General features: G+C 37.2%; 1 protein-coding gene across 5 annotated transcripts in view; it reads left to right on the forward strand.

The window, feature by feature from the left end:
* The window catches only part of SLC38A1 (solute carrier family 38 member 1), a 61120-nt gene that overhangs the window by 23314 nt on the left and 18131 nt on the right, over positions 1-19675 (forward strand). For all 5 annotated transcript variants that reach the window (XM_016165931.2, XM_016165924.2, XM_016165949.2 and 2 more), the window contains 2 exons: positions 735-810; positions 1123-1238. In XM_016165931.2, the coding sequence (XP_016021417.2) occupies positions 735-810; positions 1123-1238 (192 nt within the window). The remainder of the gene's footprint in view (positions 1-734; positions 811-1122; positions 1239-19675) is intronic.

Below are 19675 nucleotides of genomic sequence, written 5' to 3' on the forward strand. Positions count from 1 at the left end.
CATGGAGGGGAATGAGTAACATCTGTTGCTCTTACTCTGTGCCTGGAGCTGGACTGATGTTTTACACGTGCTGTCTCATTTGATTCACCCAATCACACCATGAGATAGCGTAATAGTGCTACTCCTCCTGGTTCATGGATGAGGCAACTGAGGTGGCATGCCCAGGCCCTCACAGCTAGTGAAGATCCAAACTCAGGTTCTGAATGCCTTTCATAGAGCCCTAGCTCTGCCCCTAAACATAGAATAATGCCTCCTGCCTTCCCCCACCATAATTTCCTGGTCTGAACTTCTATAGCCTAGTTAGTGTCTACATCTCTTACTACATACCCTCATGTCGCCCTCACCGCCTATTCTAGTGACTTGCATATAGCAGGGGCTGAAGGAATATTTGATGGGGACAGGGTTGTTTCCTTTTTTGCAGGGGAGAGGGAATTCCTGTTTAATAACTCTGTACTCCATGAATGTGAGCTGAGAAGGAATCCTGCCTCTAGTATTCTTTTAAATGCCAACTTCATAGTATTCTTGACATTTTCTAATTTTCAGTTGGAGAAAAACCTATATAAAAATTAGTTACATTGCTTATAGTGTTTTAATTTATTAGTATTAAAATGATTTGAAATTAGATTGATAACTTTTATATATGATATGTTTTGGTGAATTATAAATCACTTGGATATAATGTTAAGCCTCAAATTATTACCATGAAGTTAAATGTATTATATGTGTTTTTACAGCAAGTTTATTTCCGATCGTGAAAGTAGAAGAAGTCTCACAAACAGCCATTTGGAAAAAAAGAAATGCGATGATTATGTAAGTGTCATTATAAGTATGCTTATTTTTTTAATCACATAAATTGGGACAGATGTTTTTAATTCATGTATCATGATACCAAAGGCATAGCTACCTGTACTTGCCAGGATATTCCTCAGATCCTAAATATTTTCGCAGGAAACCCATTAGCAACAACAACAACAACAACAACAACAACAACAACAACAAAAACTGGACTGCTGAGGAAGGATTTCTAGAATTTAATTCTGTGTTTGTTTCTAATAGTGCTTTGGAGGGATGAACTTACTTGGGACTGTTTTGCTTAGTGTGAATGTTTGTCTCTTTGTTCAGATTCCAGGAACAACCTCCTTAGGCATGTCTGTTTTTAACCTAAGCAACGCCATCATGGGAAGTGGGATTTTGGGACTTGCCTTTGCCCTGGCAAACACCGGAATCCTACTTTTTCTGTAAGTGTTAACATTGCAGTACTTTCCATTTTTAAACAGTATTTTCTGTATGTTTCTGTTCATAAACAGAAGAAACTGAAAATATTTCTAGGTAGTTTTTACTTCTTTTTATGTTTTTGTTAACTTGGCTAAGTTCCAGTACATATTTTTATGTATGTTGTTTGAATGCTTTCCCAAGATTCACCTAAAGTTTATAAGAACGTGGAAGGATAAAATCTTTTCATTAATCAAAAATAGCAAAATAAGTATTTTTTTAAAAAGGACTAAAGGATTTGAAAATAGAATTTTTAAATATATTTTTGAATTCTTACCTATCACTTTAAATCTAAAAGGTCAAAATATTAAGAGGTTTTTAATCCAGCCAGTCACCACTGTGGTATTTGGATTGATATGGAACATGTACTATATCCAAAAGTAATTACAAATTTGTTTGTGATAAATATTCAAGAAGCATAGACGTTTCCAATGTTTTAAAGATGAGAAATTAACATGTACTTTTCCTCTGAGATTCAGTAAAATGAAAACGGGCAGTTTTCTTTTGAAATAAGTTCATTTCAAACTGTCATGAATGGGACTCTCTGCCAGTGTACAGAGGGTGTATTTTCAGTTGGAACAAGACGAAGACAGATCATAAAATTTATACCAGGAAGATTCTCCCCCTCTCAGACCTCAGAGTCGTATTGGTGGTGCTTTGCCTGATAAGACAAGAAGGACATTCTCTTCTCCCAGGCACTTGCCCTCACCCCTTGCTGCAGTCAGTAGTCCTCAGTAGTCCTCACTGCCACATGGTCTTGGTGGTAGCCATCATTTCCTTAGAAGCAGTGACCAAAATACTAACCCTAAAAATGGTGTATATTTCTTTAGAAAGATTTAGAAAACTGTGGTGGACTTCCGTTGCATCCCATCTCATTACTCAGGGATCAGAAATGCCCATCCATGCTATGCCATATTGGTTCCAGAGCACTAGGGATCAGTATTGTCACTTTCGTGTGTAAACCCATTAGAAGTGCCCTTCCTAGAATTAAAACAACTCTGTGTAGGACAGTGAATACTTTTTTTTTTCTTATTGTCAACCTAACTCAGTAAACCCAACTATAGCTTACTCTCTTTATGGCCCTGAGTAGATCTTTCTGTGTGGCCTTTCTGCTTATGTGTATCTTGAGCCAAGTGCCAGGTTTTAGGGTAAAGTGACAGAATTGGACAAAATATTTCTATTGTGATTTTTTTTTTGTATGTGTGAAACTCTGACTCTCTGAGGACAGATTTTGTAGCTTTATTTCTGAATTTCGGTCCACTGACCTGAGACACCTGACTGCTTGTCCAAATTCCTCTACTTAATGCCTGTGTAGTTATAAGCAAGTTACTTAGCCACTCTGCACTTCAATTTCCTAGTCTTTAAAACAAAGAAATTGTACTAGAAAAAAAAAAAATCTCAGAATCTTGCCAGCCTCCAAAACCCTATGATTCTGTAACTATTTTTAGTCATTCCAAAGCTGGAAATATATTCAGTTCAGAAATGTGTTTTACTTTCCTTCTTTCCTTCCTTCCTTCCTTCCTTCCTTCCTTCCTTCCTTCCTTCCTCCCTCCCTCCCTCCCTTCCTCCCTCCCTTCCTCCCTCTCTTCCTTCCTCCCTTCCTCCCTCTCTTCCTTCCTTCCTTCCTTCCTTCCTTCCTTCCTTCCTTCCTTCCTTCCTTCCTTCCTTCCTTCCCCCCTCCCTCCCACCCTCCCTCCTTCCTTTTCTCTCTCTCTCTCTCTCTCTCTTTTGTTTTTAGACATTTTAATATGTCAAGTAGTTATATGTTAACATAGGTTAAACAGTCGATTCTTTAATAATGACAACTTTTGTAGTTCTTACTCTGTGCTAGTAGGTACTGCTCTTAAGTGTTTGTGATGGGTTCTTACAAGTCTATGAGATAGGTACAATTGTTAGTTCTCTGTTTCACAGATAAGGAAACTGAGGCAGAGATAGTAGACTTTTATTTTGAAATCTCTCTTTGTCAGCATTCTGGAAATTCCCTTCCTTTCTCTTCTCTGCTAGATCCCTTGTTTCCTGTATTCCATTTATTTCTCTTTCTATATTTACTTCCTTGTTTTTGTTGTTGAGAAAGAATGAACAGAAATAAAATTTTTGAGGCCTTCATGTCTGAAAATGTTTTATTCTACCTTTACTTTTGATTGGTAGTTTGGCTGGATATAGAAACTCCATACTGGCAATAATTTCCCTTCAGAATTTTGAAGGCATTGGTCTATTGCTTTCTAGTTTTTTTCTCTTGTGAAGTCCTATATGCTTCTGACTTCTGATCTTTCATATAAAGCCATGAGTTTTGTTTTTTATTTTGCTTTTTCTGGAAACTTGTCAAATCTCTTTGTTCCCAGTGTTCTGCATTTTCACAATGATATGTCTCGATATGTGCCTATTTCATCCATCATGTCAGGCAATTGGTACATTCTTTTCTTTTAAAAATTCATGGTCTTCAGTTTGGGGACATTTCCTTATGTTATTGTGTTGAAGAATTCCTTTCCCCTTTTTCTCTTTTTTCTCTTTCTGGAACTGTTACCAAGATTTTGGACCTTCTGGACTGGTCCACTAATTTTTTGTTCTTTTCTTTATTTTCATTTAAAAATATTTTGCTATACTTTCTGGGATATGTCCTCAATTTTTTCTCAGCTCTTTGCTGAATGTTTTGTTTCCATTATTATTTTTTATTTATAGATTTTAAAAATTCTTTGAATGTTTTTTAAATAATATATATTTTTTCTGTTTTATGATTTCATTGTTTTCTGTGAGGATTCTAATGATAATTTTTCTCTGTTATGGAAAGATAATAGTATAAAAGATTCTATGTTCCTTTTCTCCCATGGACATGCTTCAGCCTCCTCACCCAGATTATCTTAAAGTGAATCCCAGCTATCATGTAATTTCATACATAAATATTTTAGTATATTTCTTTAAAATATAAGAACTATTAAAACATGACTATAATATGTCATTCCTAAAACATTAACAGTTCCTTAATATCAAATATCTAACCAATATTTAAATTGTTCTGATTATCTCATATTTTGGAAAACAATTGGATTGTTCAAATCAGTACTCAAATAAGGTCTATATAGTGCAATTGTTTGATATGTGTTTTAAGCCTCTTTTAATCTATAGATTCCCCCCATTTCTCTCTCTTTTTTTCCAACAATCTGAATTCTGCTGATTGTTTCCCTGTGGTCAAATAGACTTTTTCAGTTTGTTTTGGACTCTAATTTAGAATCTTTCCTTCAGTGTCAGGTAGCCCTTCTTTGTCTGCTATATTCCAGAAAAGTTAATTTGAGCCTGATACACATGAGTGGGGCTTGGTAATAGCTTCACTTGAAGTGCTGTTAATAGACTTTTACTTGGGGATCCACCAATGTCAGTTTCTCTTTGGCTGATTAGATTACCCAGAGAAGATCTTCCAGTCACCTGCCTGGAGGGTCCGGGCATTGCTGCCATCTTTCTGTAAACCAAGGTAGGGGAGAAGGTTGGGTGAATATCTCAGAGTGCCATGTGTTCACCTAATCCCAGTTTTCATTACAGTACCCTCTCTCCTGTTGTGCTGAGTGCCTCACCCAGAGGACTTATACATTCCAGAGAATGTATCTTCAGATATGTATCTTTTGCCAGGATGGGAGAGGAGCAATCGCTCAGCTTTACTGTGTAGGTGCCTGGTCTGGAGAATCAAGCTATTTCTTGAAGGAAGTTCCACAGATCCTCTTTATTTTAGCTCATCCCTTCCATTGTTCCTTACTTCCAGTAACGCCACCAGGGCCTTTTGGGAATTCTGTGGCGTAAATTGGATTGGTGTTAGCTTTCTCTACTGCCAGGTTAAGATTCAATCCTGCTACTTTCCAGCTTCTGAAATTTCGTCGTCGTCTCCTCTCATGTTCTTACTGTCCTAGCAGTTTTATGCCTTTAAAAAAAAATATCCCTCTACTGGGATATCAGGAGGGAGCGGGAGGAAATTCTTATATTCAATCTTCATTCCCTAGAATTAATTATATTGGTTCAGGGATAATTGATCTCTTATCTCATGACTTCCATATCTGACTCAAAGCGAAGAGTTAGATAAATTTGACTTTTATAGTGGCAGGAAGATTTCCCTTAGATAAAACTTATGGATCATTTTGGTATTTGCAAGATGCATGAATAGGAAGCACAACACACCAGCTCTTCAGGTTAAAGCTCATGAAAGTAGTTGTATAAAGACTCAAACTTTTAAGTTTTTTATAAAATAGAGAACTTCCCTATCTCAGAACAAGGACTCACTCTGTGTGTTATAAAACCAGCTGCTCCTACAGCTGCTCAAAGCCAAGAAGCAATTGGCAGTATCAAGATATTTCATCTGGTTACAGGGCCCTGTTCCAGACTCATATTGGCCAACATGGACAGAGTACAAGCCTGTCCAGGCTTCTTTAGAAAAGCAGCTGGGAAGGCTCCTCTGTGTCTCCCTGAGGCTGGTTTGGGCTCTTCACTGGGGTCATCTGGAAACTTTCTGGGGTGATTTCTTTTTCTTGGATGAGTTTGGGGCTTATTTTTTTGACCTAACCATAATGACTGTCCTCCCTGTTTAACACACATCTGATTCAATTAGATTCAATGAATCTGCTCTATTGTAAGAATGCTGTTTGGTTTTGTGTTTCCCTGAATTCTGAGGCCTTATAATTCCATCAGAAGAACAGGAAGTATGGTAATGGGGAATCTCAGTTTACAGCTGTCCCGAAAGTATGTATTCTCTGTTGGAACTGAAATGGGGATGTATCCTGAAGCAGCAATTCAGGAATGTGCTGAGGCATAATACCTCAGGGTAAAATATACCTATCGAATTGAGTTTTCCTAAGAGTGGGGATCCAAGGAAAAAGCAATGGATGCTGAAGAAATCTTCTTCCACTGTAACTTCCTCTTCTATCACTAAGCTTTTACAGTTTCCCTAAAACTCCATCATAGTAAAAGTAGGTATTGGCATGGAAGCAAATATTGGCATGGAAGAATGGTGGGTTTTTCTTTTTCTTTCTTTTTTTTTTTATTTTACATTACTATCTCCCTCACCCTAGCCCAAAACAGTAAAGTTAATTTTCTAAAGATTTCTATGAAAGGCATACATTTAATAGAAAATGAATCTCTTTAGAATATATCCTCTTCTCATAGTGCTAGGTAAATGAGAGGTTTATTACACCATATTATTATTATTATTATTTTAAAAAATTAGCCCTTAAGTTTAAAACCATGAAAAAGGAGAATGTAAGTCATTACACTTCTGGGAACTCAAAGAGATATCATAGTTTATTGTAAACACTGAGTTTGTGACTAATCTGTTTGAATCAACAGCTGTGAAACAACATTACCATCTGTATAAATAATACCTTAAATTTTATTTTGGTTGATTATAATCTCAGACATTTCGGGGTCTTGTTTTCCATTTTTCTATGTCATTTGGATAGTGTGTGAAAATAAAAAAGATAAGTATCTAAAAGCACATTTTGAAAAATGGCATGCAAGAAGACTTTTATTAATTAGTATCAACCCCATAAGGCTTTTCCATATGAGAAGTTAATGAGAAAGAGAGAGACAGACAGACAGACAGACAGACAGACTATCAGTGCCTGGAACATAGTAACACTGCATAGTAAAAGTTTGTTAAAATGTTAATTTGGTAGTCACTACATAATGATTAACATTTACCAAATAGTAACTATATATGCCATATTGTTTCATTTAATTCTCGCCAACAACACTATGGAATATTAATGCCATTTTACAGATGAAGTAACTGAGGCTTGATAACTACTTAAAAAGCAGAGGAGCCAGGGTTCCATCCAGGCTCTCTTGACTCCAGAACCCATGAAATCTAAAACACTACTTCCTTTTAGCGAGGACTTCCTTAGAAACCAAAGTTGCATTATTAATGTACATTATAATAATTTTTTTCTTATAGATGGATACTTGCAAGTTAATATTTTAGCTTTTAAATCACCTTGTAAAGTCAGTCAGTATTCCTGAATTATTTGTCTACTGTTCTACCAAGAACCATTACCTTTATTGTAAAGAAAAGTTTTACAGTATCAAGTTTAACAAATTATAGTTCGGGGATGGTCTTTTTCCTGATTGGGGCAAGTAAAATACATGCCTAAAGTATATTGTAAAACCAATAAGCCTTCTGAACTGCTTCCTATTTGTCATAATAGCTATGCCTAACTTTGCTCATGTGCTATTTAAGATTTCTCACTGCCTTCAGGAGCCCCTGGATTTAATCCTTGGTAAGGATTTAACTAAACTTTTTGTTTTTAAGAATTAAAAGCAAAGTCAAATAATAATGCCAAGTCTATTATTAGGGAACTGGTTCAATAACCATAATAGTTCCATAAACTAAAATGTTAGACTACTATTTAAAAGAGGAAAATAGACTTATATATACTGGTGTGGAAAATTTTTTCAGGAATATTATTATGTAAAAACAAGCAATATTGGGTGGAAGTGAACATCAAGGGAGATTGTGTATATGTGAATATATTGCACAGACTATTTGGGGAAAGAACAAAAGAAAACTGTTGACAGTGGTTGCTTCTGGAGAGTGACAGGGTTTGAGGATGGAGTGGGAGTGTAAAGTTTATACTCTTTAAATTATTTTTTGTACTATGTGCTTTTAGGGAAAGAAACTTTTAAATGATTGTTTTTTTTTTAAAGAACTTAAAATCAGTGTAATAAAAATTTTTTCTTTTTCCTCTTACCTCCAGAAACCTTGAGAAAAGAAAATATTTTGGGGGTAGCTATTTAGACCATGAGAGCTAGAATGAGAAATTAGTGCTGTGCTACCTGTTCTAAACTATATTTTCAGCCTTATCTGCCTTCAGATTGCCTCTGCATCAACCACATTTAACCTCCCTCTTTTCTGTCCAGGCTGCTGGCACTGTGCCTGTCACCTCTGTCTTTCTAGTCCTCATGCCAATCCGTGGGGATGTGTATTCTCATTCTACATCCTGATGGTCCTATAAGGCACAGGTCAGATGCCATATCCAAAAATGTTTCTCTGAGGATCTCCCTTCCATCTTTTTTCAGTGTAATCTTTATCTTTCTAATAGCAAGCATTACTTCCATTATTTAGGCATTTATTTTATCTTCCCTATTGAACTCTGAGCCCTACAAAGGGAGGAGAAACAAGATCCCATTCTTCCTTGTTCAATTCATCCATCTCCCCCAAACAACATCTAAAACAGTGGTTGCATACTGTCAGTTCTCAAGAATGTTTCATTGATATAAATGAATGAATGGATAAGTAAGATTTCGCAAAACCAAACACAAGGCTTTGGGGCAAAACAATGGCTCTCATAGTTGTTGCAAACTTATCAGAGGGAAAAGAAATTAAGTGAACTAAACTGAAAGTTTAGTTCACTATCACATTTTAAGTAAGCTGTGGAGATGTAATGATAATAATCACAACATTATCAAGGTTACTTTTCTGGGAATGCCTCCTTCATTTGAAAATTCAAAATAGTTCAGAGACCGTTACGATGTACTATTGCATTGTATATCCTAACTTAGAAGTTTGGGTAGTTGTCAATTTATAGCAACTACCTTCACTTTGTGGTGGATTGTGAATTCTCTCTCTCTCTCTTAATATTTGCCTTTATGGACCATTTATCATTATCCTACCACCAAAAAGATGCAGCACTGTGTTGTCTATAATTACATTGTTTACAAACAAACCAGTAAATAGCCACATCAGTAAGGGTAAATCTAAAAAATAAAGTTCTCTGTAAACTAAGTTCAGACTATCAGGTTTCTTCTCCCTTTAAATGTAGTGTTTTACAATTGAGCTTACATAAGGAATAGACAGAAATAGAATTAGAACCCATCAATACATGCCATAAGTCCTGTTACATATTAAAAGTATTTTTGATCATTACTGTTGTGTTGACAAAATGAGCTTCTCGTTATTGGGAGGTTTGCGTTCTTAAATAATTGTGTCAGTGTAGCTCTCTTTAGTCTCTAAATATATATATATATATATATATATATATATATATATATATATATATATATATATAGCAAATTCTGCTAAAAAGGAGTGAGATTGCAGTGTATCTTTGTAAATACTCTATTTCATGACCTCCATTTTTGAGCAATGAGTTTTTCTTAGCCTGCAAGAGGCAACTTATTCTTGAACTTCATTGCTTTATTACCTTATATGTTTATTCCAAAAAGTTTGGATCACAGCCACCAAGATGATAATTTTGCTCTTAGAGGTAACAAAGATAGTCTGTGCAATAGTTCTCATATTATTAAGGAATAATAATAATAAATGTTGTCTTCTCTGTGCACTACTAAGCAGGCAGTTCTTTGCCTCCTAAGGAAAGACCAAATTGGATCTTGTGATATAAAAACTGGTGGAAGAGGAAGTCAGTAAGGAAACTCTGCTCTCCCGGATGATCCTAGGAGGTCCATGGATATAGTTACATTCATCTTCCATCTTGTCAATTAGTTACTTGTTTTTAAAATTCTTTGAGTAATAATCACCGTTCCTTAGAAATGATCTGAAGGGAAAATTGTCCTTCAGCTGGCAGCAAAAATCATGGGCATGAGAGTCTCTTGTTTGGGAATAATAATACTAGAAGGAGAGAAATGGCACATTCAGGCTTGCCAACATTTGAAATTCATGTAAAAAGAATAGTGTTATTGCCACTGAATTCTATTGAAATTCATTGGATTAAGAAGCTTTTCAGAAACAGGGAAATAGGAAAGTGGTGAGTGTTGTGCTAAAAATGAGTGCCTATTTTGTAAACAGAAAGAGCTGGCAGGAGTGGGAATTGAGTCCCACCCATTGTTTTTTTTAAAAGTTGAGCATTTATGCTTAGTTGGTGAGTCATCAAAGATGTCTGATAAGGGGTTCCAAGAAGTCAGTTCTCTGAGAAGGAGGTAGGGAGGGCGTATGTGGGTGCGCGCGCGTGCGTGTGTGTGTGTGTTTACACGCGCATGCACGCACATACGCAGGAGAGTGTACACTGAGCTCAGTCCTTTGGATGATGAGTTGCATCCCGTGTGGCAATTGCTACCCCTAGACAATTGTGTGACCTCCATTTTGGAGCACTGAGTTTTTCTTAGCCTGTAAGAAGCAATTTAACTATACTAAAGCTTTAACAGTATTGTTCACCTCCATGATGCAGAGGATGCCTATTTTCTGGGTTATGGTAGATGAGGTATGTATCAGCACAGTAGATCAGTATAGTCCAGAAGTTCGTATTTTCAAGGTTAGCTTGAACTTTTATTACACACGGGGTGGTAGTTAGTTGGTTTGGTAGATTGGAAGATTGCCCTCATGCGGGCCAGTTAGTTTTGCTTTGTTCTAGGGCCACAGGCTTCACCTTACATCAGGCACATGGTATCACTGATCTATATCTATATCGGTGAACTACAGCTTACAGAACAAAGCCACCTGCAGCCTCTTTTAGTGTGACTTGCTAGCCGAGAATGGCTTGTGCTTTTATAAAGAGTTTTTTTTTTTAAAGAAGATCGTTATAAAGTATACCTTTTTTATGGTATATTTATAACAACCCTATTTATCATCCTCATTTTATAGATAAAGATTCAGACATTAAGTAATTTGTCCAGGAGGACACTAACTGGTGATGGGAAGGGGGAAGGGAGGGCAACAAGCCCATGGTATAGTCCTCTTAACTCTCCCGTCTCTCCTTAAATGTACGTTGTTACCATGGAAACAGAGTAAGAAAGTATGAATGAAACCCAAATCCATCATTCCTAGGAAAATGGAAGTCCAAAATACCAAGTACAGAAATTCCTTTACTTAATGGTTATGTGGAATTTTTATTTTACTGAGAAGTTACATGTTTACAAGGTAAGGATCTAGGTTTGAGGAGAAGGGAAACCAGTTATCCTTGTGGAATGGAAGAAGAGGAAGGAGGACACGTTGAGTTATAAATGGAATGCCCGCAAAAGCCACAGCTCTCTACCAACGTCTATAGGCAAAAACAGGAAGTGGTGGTGGTGATGGCTTTCATTCTTACTGGTACACTTCCTCATTTAAACTCAGACCTCCTCCTAACTTTTTTAACCTCACAAAGTATCAACTAAAGTGACAAATTCTATTTCTATCTGCATGCTTCTTTTAAATACTTCTTTCTTTTTAGGATTTTATTAGATACTATTTGATTCGGTCACCAGTGGTGCATATTTCTTTCTCTAAACGAAACTAAATACCTAACCAACAGTGAGGCTAGTTTAGGAGAAGCTTTGCACCAAAGAATTTAGATTTCTCTACAAGGAGAAAAATAGAAGAAATTGTTCAAATAATTGACCTCCACTTGTTCCCTGACCAACCTTTTTAAACCATCCCTTTCGTTCCATAGTTCAATTTGTAAATATTACAAATAATTACATGCTACCAGATCCTAGTGTACTGGTCCTCTGACCCTCAGAATGTTGAAATTTAATCAGGATTTAATGACTAAGAAGTCCACTTTGGGACTGAGTAATTATATGTTTCTGCTTCTTTTCAGTAAGTGTTTTGCGAGCTCTTTAAATGAAATAGGGACTATATTAACGAGTTTGAGACTAAAACAAATGCGGCCTCCCTATCCCCTACAAAAAGTTTGGAATAATAATACCATCATTTGGAAAGTAGTTTATATTTTTCATATTAATACTTTTATCATAAAATTAAGATAACCATCAAAGACCATTTGAAAATGTATAAGATAAATATTATATAAGGAAATTTTCTAAAGTCTCACTTTTAAAACACGAGCTCTGTTAACATTTTGATGTATTTCATTCCAAGTTTTTTGTCTCCTCTTAGGTCTTACCTTTTACACTGTCATTCTTCCCTGCACATTTGCCTTTGGCAGGCAGTGTAGCATGATGGGTAAGGACCCTGGAGTGTGACTACCAGGGCTTGAGGGCTCTATCCTAGTGACCTTAGACGGAATATTTAACCTCTCTGAACTTTACTTGCCTATCTGTAAAATAGGTAGTAATAGTACCATTTATAAGTGAAATATTTTAAAAAGTGTTTAGCATGGGCCTAACATAGTGAATACCTTTAAATTTATTTTTAGTAATGATCAATAAAATGTTCTATTGGTTATTTTGAATCCTCATTAAAGTAAATTAAAGCTCTAGGAAATGCATTTGTATGTAAAAGATAATCTTGAAGTTTTCGAAATATTTAAAAATTTCACATGTGTTAGGGACTCGGGACCTCTCATTTCTCTCGCCTCACTTTCATGCATGTCTCATTCCACTCGCGTCCTCATTAAATAAACGCTTCTTTCTCTGTGTCTCCTATCCTCTCCACTTAAAGCCTCCCACTGACAGGCCTTCTCTGGGCCAGAAACCAACTACACTGCGCCACGGCACCTCCGTAATTACCCTGTAGACACCCTACTTCTGACCACAACCTCTTCTACTTCCAGGCTCCTGCCTTGGATACTCCCACTGTACCTGCCTTTGAATGTCATTGAAAATGTATGGTCTGTGCTTCCTTCCCTGTCCAGCTTAGATGTATGTCATGGTCCCTCACTTAAACCCCTCTCTTCCCCACCCTAAATATCCTTTCTTCTCTGGCTCTTCGTCACACTAGCCTGGAAACCCCAGAGTCTATCTTCTGTAACCGCACAGACGGATGACACTGTAAATCCTCAGTGTTCATACTCATTTGGGTTCTCCACGATGCCCAGACCTTCCTTCATCCCCAGCTAGCGCTCTACTCTTCTCAGCATTGTTTTCAATGCTTTATTCAATTCATACAGATATTTCCCTTAGGAAGAATCGGGAATGGATTGGAAGAGCAGGGAGAGTTAGCGAAGAAAAAAGATGAATGAAAAAGTACAGGAGGGTGGAGACAGTTTGCAAATACAGAGAAAAGGTAAGAGGTAGAAGAGCGTGAGGGGGAAGCCAGCAGCAGGGGGAGGGACTGGTGAGAGATGATTGGCAAGTAAACAATATGTTTCCTACAATTTGTCCAATTCCTTTGTGCTGGAGCTTTAAATTTTCTAGTAAATATTTTGCCTTGACCAGCACATAAGTCTTAGTTTTAGAGTGAGAAGTGGAAGATTAGTGTAAGATGCTGATAGATAATAGCAGGACTAAAGTAATAAAGATCACTTTTCCTCCAGTGCGAAAGTCTTTATATGAACTCTTTTGCTCATTTAATGAGGACGGTAAAAGTTTTATACTTTTAACTGGGTTTAGAAGACAAATTATTATCATATCCCTTTTGGAAGGATAGAGACATGACTGTGGGAGGAGGGGTGTGGAGTTGAAAATAATTTTAAAACATATACTCTGGTAAAGTAAGTAATGCCCTACTACCCTGAGGAATTGACCAAAAGAAGTAGAAGAGACCTTGCTTTCACACTGAGAGCTGGTCAGTGTCTCACAGGAAGGATAATACAGCTATAAATAATTCCCTTCATTGCAGTCTCACTTGGGCAGCTATGGGGTCCATGTTACAGGTAATCACACGGTAATGTTGGCGTGGCACCTCACCTGCAGTGTGGCAGGCAGTTTGGCACTAGCTCAGTGGTTGTGACAAACAAAAACACTGAGATATATATAACACAGGGCCAGAGCTCACAGGTTTAAATCCTTGCTGCTCCACATGTGGGCCATGGACCGGCAGCATCAGCATTACCTGGGGCTTGTTAGAAATGCAGAATCTCAGGTCCCACTCCAGACCTGAATTAAAATGTTCATTTTAGCAAGATCCCAATGTAATTCATATATATATATATATATATATATATATATATATACACACGTTAAAGTCTGAGAAGAGCTGCTTTAAACTTTGGCAAGAATGGGGACAGGGAGAGTCATGCTGGGGAGGCTTGCTAAGGGTTCTTTATTTGAGTGGAATGGGTCCTGGAAGAGTTGAAAGCACTCGCCTGCATGGCAACCCTGAACGCCCCCATCTGAACTATTTCTGGGTCCATAGCACTGATTGCTGCTTCATAGCCACCTCTTCCAGGGGCTCTGATGCTGCATTGGGGGTATGTCACATGATTTTTTGTTACATAGCTAGGCTTTTAAAATACAGTAGCTTCATCTCCTTTAAAGTGTTGTAGGGTTGGTTTATTTGGGGGGGGGGGCTATAATTTATATACAATAAAATTCTCAATTTAAAGGATAGGATTTGATAAGTATATCCAGATTATAGTTGTAAAATCACCACCACAGTCATTGTATAGAACGTTTCCGTTGCCTTACATGTTTTGGTTCCATTTATTGTTACAGTGTTCCATTTTATTAGCATTTGGTACTTTAAAAAAATGAAATTTATTATGCCATTGTCCATATAATCTTAGGGTAAATTATGGAAGAACAAAAAATTGCAGTCCTAGCAATATGGTTCAAAACAATGATGAAGAAATTTTTCTTACAATAGATGTTTAGATGTTCATCGTTTAAGATATGAGTCAAAATTTTCTTGCAGCAAACAGAGTGAATGTGTCTAGAACTACTGTCAGAAATATTTAAGAAGTCATAGAGAGCAGAAGTATGGCCAGAGAACTGGAAATGGGCAAATTTCAAAAGTGGTAAAAAGCTGATCCCAAGCAACATTCTAAAGCAAATTATTAAATAGTGTTTTATGCGTAATTATGTAATTACTATAGGAAACATGGCTCTATAGAGGCCAATAGGGTTTTCCTAAAGTCTTGCTAAACAAACTTCATCCTTTGAGATAAGAGTGAACTAGGCAGAGTGTATCTGGATTTTAGCAAGGTATTTGGTATATTCTCATATGACTTACGAATGGGATTCTAATATTTGTAAGTTCACTTATTCTTAGCTAAGAGTCTGCTCTGTGCTGTGTTTAGTATTGTATGTAAATAAGTAAATAGGACAGGCCATGATTGTGAATTAAATTATTATGGCCTGTCCTACTGTCCAGTAATGAAGAAACATAATAAATCAATGAAATAGAAAAAGATTACTCTGGCTGCTGTGGGTGGAAGATGCATCAGAGATTATCATGCTTGTCCAGGAATTAAAGATAATAGAGGTGTGGATTAGAATAGTGGCGGTAGAAATGGGGGGAGGTGGGAGTGTATAGATTTGGGTTATATTTTGGGAGCAGAAATTATAGGACACTTGCCAGTGAATTAGATATGAGGGAAGAGAAAGTAGATGAGAAATCAAGGATGGTTTCCAGATTTCTGACTTGGGCAGTTGGCTGGATGAGGAAACATCTTCCAGATGGTCTTATTCTATTCAAAGGTAGTACCAGTGACTTGGATGAAGGCAGATTCAAGACATGAAACTTGATGAGGTAGTTGATACATAGGTAGAAAGGATCAACAATTTAAAAATATATCATAAGACTTGAAAGATAAGATGGAATAGAAATAAGTGCAAAGTCCTGCACTTAGCATAAATAAAAAAGTACATAGGCAAGAACCAGGAAGATTAGCCCAATAGCGCTTCACATTAGAAGCCCAATAAGAATGAAAACTAGCCGCCATAAAAAGGATTACTAAAATAAGTTACCTTTTAAAAGCATGACATCCAACTCAAATTAATAATTTTACCATGCCTTGCACTGTTTGAACTAAAACTGATAGTATTATGCTGTTCTTGGCACACAGCCATTAAAAAGGATGGGTGAGATCCTGGGCCATGACTGAGATGTAAACAGCTTGAACACTCCATCACAGAATGAACAGCTGAAAGAATTAGAGATGTTTAAGTCAATTATCACCATCAAATGGACCGTTAGGTGGAAGAAGGTTTAGATTTCAAGTAGATTCAAATAGGTCCAGAGAGTAAAATGAAGACCCAAGGGCAGAAATAGCCTCAGTAGTTTCAGCTCAGCCTCACTTCCAATGCACAGTACTTTGCAGGAACAGGATGGGTGGTATACGTGTCCCATGTCAGAGGACACTTTGCAGACCTCTATGCCTATGTGTGGGCATGGAGCACAGAGGTCTCCTGACCCGGGTGAAAAGCCAGACAGTCTCCGAAGGGCTCTCCCTAATCTAGAGGTCCAGATTTCTGTTTCCTAACAAGCCCCTTTCTTCTCGAGGAACACAGAATCTTCTAGGATGTCATTGTACCACATCTTCTAAAGTGTTGCTGACACAAGGTTCTCTAAAGTTCCTTGGCTACATTCTTCACAAGACTAACTCCTTCCACTGCTTTCCAGGGCCCAAGTTCAGTTACATATTTAGATCCCTTTCTCTTCCAGGCTGAACATAACTCTGAAATAGCAATGCCATGACCCTAAGGCCTGTCCTATTTACCTATTTACATACAATACTAAACACAGCACAGAGCAGACTCTCAGCTAAGAAAAAGTGAACTTACAAATATTAGAATCCCATTTGTAAGTCATGTGAGACTATGCCAACTCAACTGCCTATTCCTGAGGTTTAGTTCTCATTGAAACACGCCCTTACAGCAAGGAGCTTTTGCCCCTGCCATAGCAAAACTTGTGGTCAATGGTTAGCACTGTGAACACTTACACACTACCCAGATAAAATGGAAAAATGAATCACTCATGTTCCTCTTAGCACAGGAATACCAGTTTATGTTTTTCTTCCAGGAAACAACAATTGTATGCACAAATATGTAATTGAACAAATAGGAGCACAGTCATGCTCAAAATAGAAGAAATATTCAAATAAATCATTATTTTCTCTCGAGTCATTCCTTCTGCTCTTTCATTTTTTTATTATTGAATTTCTTTGGAAGCAAAAATCTCCTACCCCAAGAGGGAAAAAATTACAAATCAGAGGATACTAGGAAAGTATTTAAATTAAAAAAATAAAATAAAGTCGATTACTTTAAAATTCTTAGAAGATCATTTTTTTTTTATGGTGACATTGGTTAATGAAATCTAGTAAGTTTCAGGTATACAATTTAACTAGAAGATCATATTGACTTGCTATTTTTTAAATTCATTAGGGTGACATGGGTTAATCACATGTTTCAGGTACACAATTCTATAATATATCATCTGTATGTTCCATTGTGTGCTCACCCCTCAGTTTAGTCACCATACATTAGTCACCGTACCCCTCCCCAACTCTTCTTGTCCATGTGTCTGAGTTTATTTTCTTTTAGATGTCATGTCTTCTGTGTCTCTGACATCTCTGACTGGATCCTCTTAAACAATACTAGCATCTCTTATAGCCAATTAGACAACTTATTGCTTCTTTCCAAGCATCTAAACAAGGAAGTATACTTTTCTAAATTTCAGTGCCATTAATGCTAGAATCTGTTATAGCCTAAAGTAGTCTTAGGGTTTTACATACAGAATTTGCTTCTTAGTGACCTTGTGGAAAATGATTTGTTTTTATCAGTTTTCAGTCTTTGGAGGGAATATCTATATTTTGGGAGAGATGGAGAGGAGAGTATTCAGGGGTTGGGTGGTTAAAAGACAAAGGCTGTCAGACTCTCAATACAGGTCCTTTTGGCTGGGGTGCAGTGTTATGTCTCTTAAATACGAGAACAAGAGAGTTGTTTTCATTACTGTGAGAGGACCCCTTTCTGCTGTTGTTAGCGTAGGGAGGAGGATAAGTGAACTCCCTCCCAAAATCTCTCCTATTAACACTTTTCTCCTACATGAAAAAGAGGTGATAGGAGTTAAGATCCTTTACCTCTTGTCAAGGGCCACAGGCCAGCTGAGCATCATCTACAAAGAGATTCGGCCTAATAGAATGTGTTAAGAGGCAACCACGTGCAAGAACCACGTGGTCCCAGGAGCAACTAGCTGAGGGAATGGAGTTTCCTTAGAATGTTTCTTTTGCTAACAAATACCCAGTTCTCCCAGACTTAGGGCCTTTGGTTAATTATTATGTAGATGTTAGTAATTATCCCCTCTGCTAGGCTGTATAGCTCCTGCAAAATCATACTCTTTACTCATTAGCCTGGGGCTGGGTGATAATATCCCCTTCCTCTCCCCAGGTCAGTCCCAGGAGAATTGACTCACTAGAGTACATGGTCACTCTAGAACAGCACATGACTAATGCTGTTGGGAAACTCATGGTATTTTGTGTCACAAAGAAATTTTCTATGGCCTGTCACATACACATGTAGAAGCTGCCACTTAGTGTTCGGTGCCCCTAAAAACATGAGTGAACTTGGAGTAAAACTCATAGCTTCTTCAACATAAATATTGTTTATCTTATAAGATGAAGGAAACATCATACCACAATTGTATCCTGTATCTTATTCTCTGCTAGAGCAAATCAAATTATGTTCCATTACATATCCCAAAACTACTGGGTTGGTTAATAAATTCCTACTCTCAGTTTCTTATACCCCTTAACCAAAATAGATAGTAAGGGACTTTCCTTCTTAATCACCCTCCTACTTAGGGATCTCAGCTAAGTCAATATACATACATACATACGCACAAATATACATACATACATACATACGTCTGTACATACATATATGTGTGTTTATGAATGTATTTCCTTAGTCATATCTTTACTTAAATTCCCCTTTATTAGCTAGTCCCCTTTATTTATTAACCTTCACCCAAAGTGCTAGGTTTTCCATTCTTTCTCCCAGTGTCTGTTACCTCTGCTAAGCTCTGTCCCTCTTATGTTTTTCTCTCCCATCTCTGGCAGCCCATCTGCTCTACAGTTGACCATTCTATACTCCCCTTTAATCTCCTCATGGCTACACTGAATGTAGGAGAAACAAATTGCTGTAATACACAAGAGCTAAGGAGCAGTCTTTCTGCCTGGGGCAAGGGAAGGCACCTGAGGCAGTGACATCTGAGCTGGGTCCTAGGGCAGTGGTTCAACAGGTGTGCTGGGGGAGAAGGGGTTGGGAAGAGACAGCCCACACAGAGAGAACTGCATAATGTGCCAAGTACCTGTTAATAGCTCTTGCAAGGAAAATAATTGCCTTAATTACTCAAACACAGAATCAATTGCAGTAATAATTGTTCTAGGGATGTTTTCCCCTACGTCAGGAAGTGAGTGGTTTCATCTAGGGGACTAGAATTTTTTTTTTTTTTTGTAATAAATAGGCTTTATTTTCAATTACTATGTTCTCTTTAACCAATGATTTAGAAATAACCTATGTTATCTCCTACATCATTTTAACTGTGCTTTTTCTTGAGGAGTGTTTGGTAATGAGCCAGATCTACTAAAACAAAAACATGAGTTCATTATTCGAAAAAGTATTTTCATTGTACTTGATTGTCGAAATTTTCCCATCAATTAAAAGAGATGCTTATTCTTTTAAGAGGAACTAGGTGCAAAAAAAGTGAATTATCTCAGTGGTCCGATGTATAGACTCAAAAATAGCCAAGAAGTAATTAGATGAAAGGAACTTAAGACATCATTTGACTTGTGTCTCTATATTATAGGTGAGAAATCTAGGGATGGGAGAAATTGAGCTATTTGCCCAAAGTCACATGGTCACTGACCTAAGGGTC

Source organism: Rousettus aegyptiacus, unplaced genomic scaffold (assembly GCF_014176215.1).
Source record: "Rousettus aegyptiacus isolate mRouAeg1 unplaced genomic scaffold, mRouAeg1.p scaffold_m13_p_2, whole genome shotgun sequence".
Classification (NCBI taxonomy): domain Eukaryota; kingdom Metazoa; phylum Chordata; class Mammalia; order Chiroptera; family Pteropodidae; genus Rousettus; species Rousettus aegyptiacus.